The following is a 10,664-nucleotide window of genomic DNA, read 5'->3' as shown; positions in this document are numbered from 1 at the left end:
GACGTATACCTATCTTAGCTAAATTAGCTTCCGCATGAAGGTGATGTCACACACAGCTCCTTGGAGTGTTTACTGCCCAACAAAATAATCCTGTTCTTATAAAGTTTATAAGAAGTGGAGAAGTCTTATAAAGTGGAGTAGGAGTATGTGGGGGTGACTGTGTGTGTTTTGTTTTTCAGTTTAATGTTGGAGTAGAAGTACTAGCAAGATGGACGGACTGTTGCGGAGGTGGTTAAATGCAAACCGGGTAGGATGTGAAAAGTCTCTTGAGTAGTTTTCATTTAGTTTTAGTCACATTTTAGTTACCTGGAATGTTTAGTCTAATTGCAGTCGACTAAATGTCATGCGATTTCTAGTCTACTATATCAACAGTTTATTTAGTCGACTAAATGTTTTTTGGCAGGCCTTGGTGGCGTCATAATGGCTGATTTTATACTTGCTGAAAATGGCAGATCTACAAGTTCACGTGTCGCGCTGTGACGTATTGTGAGATTGTAGATCTGCTATTTTCAGCATGCGACCAAGTGTAAAATGACTTATACTGGATCTCTTGTCCTCTCTTGCAGAAGGTGAAACCCATGTCTGCGGCTCTGCCCTCCACCTCCTCTGCGCCCGCCCAGTCCTGTGCCCGTCTCCCTTGACAACGAGACAACTGACAACCTGTTACAGCACAGTAGTGTTCTCCCAACCTCTCCGTCAGTGGCTTCTCCTCTCCTCACGAAGGTAACAGGGATTGTGTTCATAGTGTTATGATATCATTATTATTATTATTATATCATTATTCCTATACTAATCTTTGCTCTTGTCCTCTCTTCCCTGTAGATCATTCGACCAGCAAGTCGCCGCTCAACTGGCTGGATGACGCTGCCCCCATGCCCTCCAGTAGCCTCTTCTCTCTGGCCTCCACCTCCTCTGCGCCCGCCCAGTCCTGTGCCCGTCTCCCTTGACAACGAGACAACTGACAACCTGTTACAGCACAGTAGTGTTCTCCCAACCTCTCCGTCAGTGGCTTCTCCTCTCCTCACGAAGGTAACAGGGATTGTGTTCATAGTGTTATGATATCATTATTATTATTATTATATCATTATTCCTATACTAATCTTTGCTCTTGTCCTCTCTTCCCTGTAGATCATTCGACCAGCAAGTCGCCGCTCAACTGGCTGGATGACGCTGCCCCCATGCCCTCCAGTAGCCTCTTCTCTCTGGCCTCCACCTCCTCTGCGCCCGCCCAGTCCTGTGCCCGTCTCCCTTGACAACGAGACAACTGACAACCTGTTACAGCACAGTAGTGTTCTCCCAACCTCTCCGTCAGTGGCTTCTCCTCTCCTCACGAAGGTAACAGGGATTGTGTTCATAGTGTTATGATATCATTATTATTATTATTATATCATTATTCCTATACTAATCTTTGCTCTTGTCCTCTCTTCCCTGTAGATCATTCGACCAGCAAGTCGCCGCTCAACTGGCTGGATGACGCTGCCCCCATGCCCTCCAGTAGCCTCTTCTCTCTGGCCTCCACCTCCTCTGCGCCCGCCCAGTCCTGTGCCCGTCTCCCTTGACAACGAGACAACTGACAACCTGTTACAGCACAATAGTCTTCCCCCCAGCCTGCCCCAAGATTTATCAGATGAAGATTTGGACACCGATCAGTCTTCTTTGGATGACAGAACGTCCAACTTTCGAGAGACAGGGAAGTGGTAGTAACACCCAAAACGCTTGGGTGTAGTAACACCCAAAACGCTGTCCTTAGAGCCTCTGTGATTATTCCTGCTGTCGGAAACAAGAGGGTATAAAATACAGCGCTAGGGTTAAACGTTTGCTCTGAAAGAATATATATTCAAAGATTTGAGCCACATTTTCAAGAATTTTATAAAATGGCATATATATATATATATACACACACACACAAGCTCATAGCTTTTCACAGCAGCACTATGAGCTTGTACATCTGCTATTTTTCAACAGCTAAAGTATAGCATAATGGATACAACACCAAAAGGGGTTAATACAGCAGAAACTCCATACCATTTGGATCAATGTGGATTTCGTCCAGGTTCTTCCCTTGGAGATCACCAACTCGTCCCTGCTCCATGGCAATCAGCACCTTGCTGATCCTCGCGAGCTGAAGGGTCTTCTCTGGTAACCTATAAAACTTGCTATGTACTCTGATGCTGTGTCCCATGAAATCAGCTAGCTGCCCCATCTCAGTTTCCCTAAGGTTCAGAACTGTGGACAGAGTTGCCAAATGTTTCCGCAGTTTGGTAGATGTAATTGCCTGTGGATTCTTGAGGCCACACAGATTGCTGTACTCTCGGAGAAGAGCACTCGAGCGATAGAAAGACATGGCGCCTGGTACGGCGAATAGATAGCGGTTATCGTCGAGGACGCCACATTCCTTTCTGCATTCACAGAGACAGACAAGTGATTCCAACATTGACGGACTTAGGAGAATGGGCACCATCCTGCCATTCTTTCCTCTAGTTTCAATTCTGGAGAAGTGACTGCACAGCTTTATCTCAAACTCAGAGAGAGCGTAGTTGATGTCCTCATGAGTGGATGATTTGTCTCTTGACAAGAATGATGTGAGCTGAACTTTGTTCGTCTTCCCTTGTCTGCGACGGTTGAAAAGCAGAACCAGAGCTTGAGTGACCTTGGACAGTTTCTTCCAGTTCTCCATCGACGACGTAGACTTGAGGTCCTCAATGTACTGGTGCTGCTTCTCCTGCAGGAAGTCGTGTAACTTTTTGACATCTTCTGTCAGAGGCAGGACCAGAGGGTTATTCAACTTTCCCTCCAACAGGGTCTCCTGACATTTATTGGAAATCTCCTCATTCCATTTTGCGTGGTAGATCCTTTGGAAGTTTTGTGCTTCTTCCGCTGCCTTTTTGTCACCTTGAATGAGAGCACGACTCTCCAGAAGCATAGCGATTTTCTTGAGGCTGAATCCAAGTTTCACTGGAAGACTGATAGATTTCTCTTTTCTCGTCTCTTTTTGTGCAGTGTGTTTCACTGCCTTCACTGTGAGCTCAAAGTTCTTTGGAAGGATGTACTCTTTGATACTCTTCAGTGGTGTGATGTCACTTCCATGAACAACAAGTCTCCCCAGCTCCCTCAACTTTTGCCGGATGTAGTCATATTTTGCGGGGTCGGATCCGTGCTTCTTGTAGAGGGACTTAGCCAACTCGAGAATACACCAGTCTTTTTTGGCTGCATCTGCGATTTGATCCTGTTTCATTCTACTCAAGACATCCCAGACATCAGTGGACACCCCATCGGGGATGGGTTCAGCAAACGCACACAACATTTGAACTCTCTTTTTTCCAGGTTGTCGCTTTACGTCTGGTTTGATAAATTTGCAGTTCTTCATGTGTCTCCACAGTGCAGATCTGGTCATCAACCCTTGGCAGTAGACACAATGCATGTACTCTTGGGCAGTCAAATCTTGTTTTGGCTGCTTGCTTGCGACCAGTGTCCCTGTGCCTGTTTTTAAGACTTCGATATTGTGTGCGAAGTTGCCTCTGTTTCGGAGTAGATCTATATGTAGTCGCCTTTCTTTTGAATTCTTCGGAAAGCTGAATGCCTTTACAACCTCAAACTCCTTGCGGTGAACAGTCTCCAAATGCCTTGACAATTTCAACATTGGCATCTCACAAAAGACACAGAAGTGACGTTTACTGTATTTCCGAGATCCATCGGCTTTTTTTCCGACAGCAGGAATAATCACAGAGGCTTTAAGGACAGCGTTTTGGGTGTTACTACACGCAAGCGTTTTGGGTGTTACTACCACTTCCCTGTCTCTCGAAAGTTGGACAGGTCTCTCTATGGTGTCACACTCTGTGGCCACATCCTCAAACCAATCACTATCACCGTCACATTAACTTTTATCGGCAGAGGGGGAGTACGTTCTGTCATCCAAATCCGAAAATGAAGAGGCCTATGCTGAGGAGGACGCGCTTGAGGGGGACGCCGCTCTTGAGGCCAGTCAGGACACATTTGAGGAGATTACGGAAGGTATGTGCTTTAATCATTACATCTCCACATCTTGTTGCACCTTTACAGCACCCCAACTCTATCTGCCTATCCTAAACTGTTTAAACTATAAACTGTTCCTGCCAGTTGTCTGGTTCTCACAGTCATTAGCTTGGAGGCAGCCAAACCTTTAACAACTGTCGCCATTTGTAATTGACACACAGATATTACAGGGAGAGACAGCAGACACGATCATCTCTAGCACATCTAGTTACATAATATTTGACTTGTCATTCTATAGTTGCTGACCTGAGTGGATCCGCGCAAGATGGGGAGACGGAGCCAACAGGAGGTAAGGATATTGGACAGGGTTTTACTTTTATTTTCCCTCAGCCAGGTCCTAGCGTACAAGTGGCTTTGTCGGTCAGTCTGTGGCATGTGTCATTTTGCACCAGAGTACCTTAGGAGAATCAACGCCTGTAGCTTTACCTAGCCTACCTGTGGCACTTAACAGAATGTTCTACTTGTCATTCCACAGTTGCTAAACGGAGTGGGTCGGCACCAGCAGGAGCCGGACAGAAGGAGCCAAAAAGAGGTAAGGATATTTTGAGTGGTGCAACAGCTTTGTGTCCCTGGGTCCCTGGCTGGGTCTGTCTGTCAAAGTACAAAATAGCGTTTGGTTGGGGTTTTTTTGTGATTAACTGGCGGGGGCTCGTTATCCCTGTTCAACATTACTTTGTTTCTTAAAGGCTAACATTTTGTCAGTTTGTTTAATGTTATATCCTGGAGGTTCTTTTCGTGCTCGTGTTAAACTATCCACTTTACAGCTGTCATATTTATCAATTTGAGAGGTACAACAGGTGCGTGTCCTCTGGTAGCTTCCTTAGCACTGGGTGCTCAGTTTTCCTACTGTACTAATTTTGGCAGCTATTAATCGGAACATGGTGATTAATTACAAAATCAGTTGTTAAACACAGTAACATGACTAAAATGGCCAAATCCGGATCTATAGTCAGTGGTAGAAATAATTGTAGCTTTTAGGCTAAAACGATTACCTTATAATACACTAATCTGTTATTCATTTCTCTTTTAGCTCGGAAATGGGAACCAGAAGAGAAAGAAGCCGTGGAGAGGCACTTTAACAGTGTGAATGCAGCCGTAAAGTTTTCTACATCTTCTTCTTTAGGGATGTAATTTTGTTATGGACATAAAATTTTATAGCTTTCCAATCTCTCTTTGTAAGGGCTGGCTCTGATTCCAGACACCTGTCACAGTCACGTTTGCCTGGGACATTACAAGTCTGTATAGATTCCTTAACACTAGAAGGTCTGAGAGGTAATTTTGACCGTTTTTTAAATTATTTTTAAGTTGATTATCTTTGCCCATGAAGCTTTCAGAAGAGCATCATCATCCATCACCATTCTATCATCTCAGAAAATCTTGACATCTGAAAAAAAATCTAAATGTGAATTTAAGCACATGCAACTTTAGCTGATTTTATTTCAGACCTTCTAGTGTTAAAAAACATGATACCTGTGCTTGACCTCGTGAGGAGAGGAGAAGCCACTGACGGAGAGGTTGGGAGGAACACTACTGTGCTGTAACAGGTTGTCAGTTGTCTCGTATCATGTCAATATCATGGTCAGTATAATGTCAGTATCATTGACATTCATTGTATATATCATGTCTAGTAACATGTCAGTATCTTGTCAGCAGAATCATGTCAGTAGTATCTTGTCTAGTATCTTCTCAGTATCATGTCTAGTAGTATCTTCTCAGTATCTAGCTCCATTAAATTGGAACCCCTATATCTATGCTGCTACGCTTTAGCCTCAGTTTAATTGTTGCCTATGTGCCTGCGTTAAGTTTATGTCGCAGTCCGCTCCTCGGACTGTGAACTTTGACTGTCCTTATTTGATATTGGACTTCTGGATGTATTTCTGTCATTTCACTGATTTCAGTATGTTTTGTATGTATTTGCTCATGTGTTCCTGACTGTTGGTTTGTTTCTTTTTGTAGTATTTGTGCCTAGTGTTCCTGCCTTGTAATTTGTCAGTGTTTCCACCTGTGTCATTTTAGTCCCCCAGCCTATCCTAATGTTTATTGTATTTTGGTTCCACCTGTGACCTGTTATCCTGTGTGTATTTAAGTCCTGTGTTTGCATATTGTTCTTGTTGTTTCGTAGTTCCCTGTGGTGTGAGTTCCTGTATGGTTTCTGTGTTTTGTCATGCCTTCTTTGCCCTGTTTATGGAAGAACCTCAGTTTGATTAATAAATCCTTCTAAGTTTATTGCTCTGCCTACTGTCGCCTGCATTTGGGTCCTCATCCGCAATCTTTTTGACAAAGCTGCATCTTTCCTCAATGATTTAAGTAGATTTGAAATGTGTTTAAAGGTAGCAGATCTGTTTACATACGCAGTGCTAGTGGTCCATAGGGTGGTTGTAATCCATTCTCTAGCCTTCTATCACAACAGTACACACATCTTGGTGCTGTGTTCCCACATTGTTGTATTTCTTCCAGTAGGCATGCTCCAAGTGTAGCTGTTGTCTCACAACCTCAGCCTAATACCTTAAAATGTAACTATCTCCCTTGAATCACAGGGAAATCCATTTGGATTTGAGACCCAGGTTTGAATCCTTGAGTACAGGCCAGATCAATGACAGGTTATAGTGGGCTGGAAGCCAATCTTAGCCAATGAGGATGGAATATGACAAATCTGAAAGACCCGTTTTGTTTAGTGAATATAACCTGGATGGGCGGACAGGGTGCAAAACAGTCTCGGTCATGCATTCCGGCCTGGTGGAGACTATAAGGGAATACAATTTAGTACCATGTATTTACTATTTACCCAGCCACTTCATATTCAGAATAAGAATCAGAATAAGTGTCAAGTGTCAAAGGCACGTAAGTAAGTACCAATCACTTATTACCTTAGTAATTACATAAAGATGCCATTGAGCATTCAATCAGCTGCTCACATCACACGTGTGTATGACAGCCAGAGGACTAAAATAGCAAAAGCGAAGCATCGAGTATAATAACTTCCCATCTAGAGTTTGAATGGACAGGGAGACATCGAAGAGGAAGTATGAGTGGGGATGAATAAACATGTCAGAACAGGTCAGCTCCATATATGGAGATCTAAGGGTTTGAGGTCAGATGTAGAGTTGCTGGCCGGCATATATGCAGATCTAGTCTTCTCCATGTATGGCTATCCGAGGTCAGTGTCTTGATCTTCATGTTTTTCAAAATAGTAAAAAAAAGGAGTAAGGGGTTTAGCACAAGGACCTGATATGTGCAAATATGATTGAAATCCAAAATGTAGGTAGACAGTGGAGCTGGATTAACTTGGGAAGGTAGGGATTTCCGCCTATGAAAGGTTGCTGATTCACAATAGAACCAAATATTGGCACCCTTGTTGCTTTGTAGGCAGAGAGAACTGTTTGTTGTTTTTCTTTGGGTGCAGAGAATGGATTTGCAGAGTTATGTGTGAAGTTTCGGTTTGGTGTTTGTTCCATTTTTCAAGTTCTTGGTTGGCAAGGGGACCCCAGATATCGCAAACCATAGAGGGAGGTCTATGACAGTTGAATATCCATAACGTTGGTAACATCTGAAACTGTTATGGTGTACCCACAAAGATGTTAAGATCTGAAAGTGTGTTATGGTGTACCCACAAAGATGTTAAGATCTGATAGTGTGTTAAGGTGTCCCCACTATGGTGTACCCACAAAGATGTTAAGATCCGAAAGTGTGTTATGGTGTCCCCACAAAAATTAAGATCTGAAAGTGTGTTATGGTGTACCCACAAAGATGTTAAGATCTGAAAGTGTGTTATGGTGTCCCCACCAAGATGTTAAATTCTGAAAGTGTGTTATGGTGTCCCCACAAAAATAACAATATCTGACAAGTCCCCAAATGGGAGGACCCAGTCATGTCTGGGGGAAAAAGTATTGAATATTACTAATTTAATGTCAGATTCTTGTTCCTGATTTTTTTCTGATCAAGCCTGATTTTTTTCACAGGCGTACCATGTCTAGAAAGGGGTGTTCCCACATGGGAGGTTCTAGTCATACGTCCCCACTATGTAGCAACTGCGAGTGTGTGTGTGTGTGTGTGTGTACGTGTGTGTGTGTGTACGTGTGTGTACGTGTGTGTGTGTGTGTGTGTGTGTCTGTGTGTGTGTGTGTGTGTGTGTGTGTGTGTGTGCGTGCGTGCGTGCGTGCGTGCGTGCGTGCGTGCGTGCGTGCGTGTGTGTAACCTGTGTGTCTGTTGGTTCCATCCAGGTTGGCAAACTCAATGCTCTTCCCCCCCCCGGTGGTCCAGTATATGTGATCATTGATGTAGTCTAACGTCAGGGCCCTGAGCCTGGTGATCCCATCCTTCATTATGATGCTCCTGTTGGTGCCGTCCATCCCTATCCTCCCTATGTGGGCGTTGATGCCCACGTCTGCCCAGTACAAGTAGCTGTCAGAGGAGACACTGTGTCAGGTCACTATTCACAACAAATCACACACACAGTACTGTCTGTACAGCAGTGGTTCTCAAACATTTTTGTCTCAGTGCACCTCAATCGGCAAAATAACGTTTTCGTCAACCGCACCCCTGAATTGCATTGTTACTTTATAGAACCTTTATGTCATTTCACGGTACGTAAACTAGTCATTTCCATGCAGATAACTTCATACTTGACGTTTACTTTAAACACTTGAACTTCAGCATCCCTATTCTGGGCGGAACATACAGTACACCAAAAATAGCTGATCTACAAGCTCACACATGTCTCTGTGAGACGCGTTGTGTGAGCTTGTAGATCGGATATATATATACTCATACTCATGTGATACATCCTAGTCTTATACAAAAAAATAACTAATGTGATTTTTATTTAACTAGATCTGCAAGACTGTTAATTATGTTGTGTAGTAAACTAAAATAGGACTCAGATGACTGAAATAGGACTAAAACAAAATGCTGTGTTGTTCAAAAGACTAAGACTAAATATTTAAAAATGTACATGCATTAAGAGTAAGACTAAGATTAAAATAATAAAAGACCACAATATTTTGATATTTAGTCGACTAAGACTAAACAATTTCAGAAGGCTAAAATAGGACTAAAACTAAATGTGCATGTTATTCAAAAGACTAAGACTAAATCAGAATTTGCTGTCAAAATTAACAGTGCTGCAAGAGGTACAACAAATAAATATGATGCAATGTCATCCGTTTAGCTTTTAGATGTAAATTCAGTCTTCTTGTATCTGTGGTGTTTCACAGGACGGTTGATAAAGTCAGTGTAAGGTTCATGATCACCACACCACAGTACACTTACCCGTAGCGTACATCCACAGCCATGGAGCCTGGCTCCTCCAGGCCGGTGTTGACCAGGACTGTTCGGTACGCCCCGTTTAGTTTGGACACCTCTATGGTGTGCTGCTCACTGTCACTCCAGTAGAGGTTTCCTCCCACCCAATCAACAGCCAGACCGCGTGGTGCACTGAGTGACGTGTGGAGGACCTGTCAATGAGACATACATTCACTCTGGATATACTCCACTGCGCAAAAAGCTTGGAATACGGATGTGTATATTACAGGAAACTCCAGTTAATCTTTCCAACAAACTCCCATAAACTCCCGTATTGTACCATCACACCTGTATATTACCGTATATTAAATGTATATGCCCGCTAAACTTGAGGTCTATAATTTGGCTTTTTGAAAATAGCAGGTCTATACATGCTATAGCTCACAATGCATTGTGACATGATGCGTTGTGAGCTTGTAGATCTGCTATTTTCTAACTATGTTGAATATTTTCAATAATGAATGTTATTATTTATAACATCATAACAATCTAAATCTAGAAAGTAACTAGTAAGCAGTGGTGGACAAAGTACTCAAGCCCAGTATACTTGAGTCAATGTATAGATACTCAACTACGTATACTATAGATACGTAGTTGAGTATATATTACTCAACTACGTATAGCAAGTATACATTTCTCTATAAATGTGTACTTGAGCTAAAGTACTGGCGTACTTGTAGCCTATACTGTATAATGTGTACATAAATAATTTGTATCAATGCATTGATGTATTTAGACCCCCCCCCCCACTCCCCCATCCGGCCCAATCTGGTAGTGAAAATAGCTGATCTACAAGCATCACAACGTGTCTTGATGCGACGCGGTCTGAGCTTATAGATCGTTAATTCAGAATGTACCTTTTACCTTCCTAGAAATGTAGTGGAGTAAAAATACTTAGTTACCACCACACTGTCTAACAACAGTGATATTACAAAGCATTTTGAATACAAGTATAACCATTTTCTGACATTATTTCACTTCCCATCTGTGTATTTGTCACACTGACCTGGACGTCACTGCCATTGATGTGCATACGACTGATCGTTTTGGTGGGGAGACGTGATGAGAACCCTTCTGTCCAATAGACCATCTGCTGCTCGTAGTCAAAGTCCAGAGCCTTCACTCCTTTCAAGTCCTGTCACAGCACAGCAGTTAGTTAGTTAGCAGTTAGTCTCTGACAGGTCGAATACATTCCGACATGTCTAAAGCAGTGTGTGAATTGTATGAAATCAAATCATCCTTTATTTATAGCACATTTAACACAACCGAAATTGACCAAAGTGCTTCACAGGAAAGAAAAAACATTTAGAGCAAATAACATTTAAAGCAAT

At 42.8% G+C, this 10,664-nt stretch overlaps 1 protein-coding gene across 1 annotated transcript; it reads left to right on the top strand.

The window, feature by feature from the left end:
• Positions 1–687: 687 nt before the first annotated feature.
• Positions 688–1,701, top strand: LOC308328903 (uncharacterized protein; the record flags this gene model as incomplete). The annotated part of the gene is made up of 4 exons (XM_080783015.1): positions 688–723; positions 823–1,029; positions 1,129–1,335; positions 1,435–1,701. Exons 2-4 carry the CDS (start codon positions 859–861, stop codon positions 1,699–1,701), a joined length of 645 nt encoding a protein of 214 aa, XP_080639141.1. The 5' UTR covers positions 688–723; positions 823–858.
• Between the last annotated feature and the right edge of the window lie 8,963 nt (positions 1,702–10,664).

The sequence above is a fragment of the Protomyctophum bolini genome, assembly GCF_963924005.1.
Source record: "Protomyctophum bolini genome assembly, chromosome: 14".
Taxonomy (NCBI): domain Eukaryota; kingdom Metazoa; phylum Chordata; class Actinopteri; order Myctophiformes; family Myctophidae; genus Protomyctophum; species Protomyctophum bolini.
This window is presented reverse-complemented; position numbering and strand designations above follow the sequence as displayed.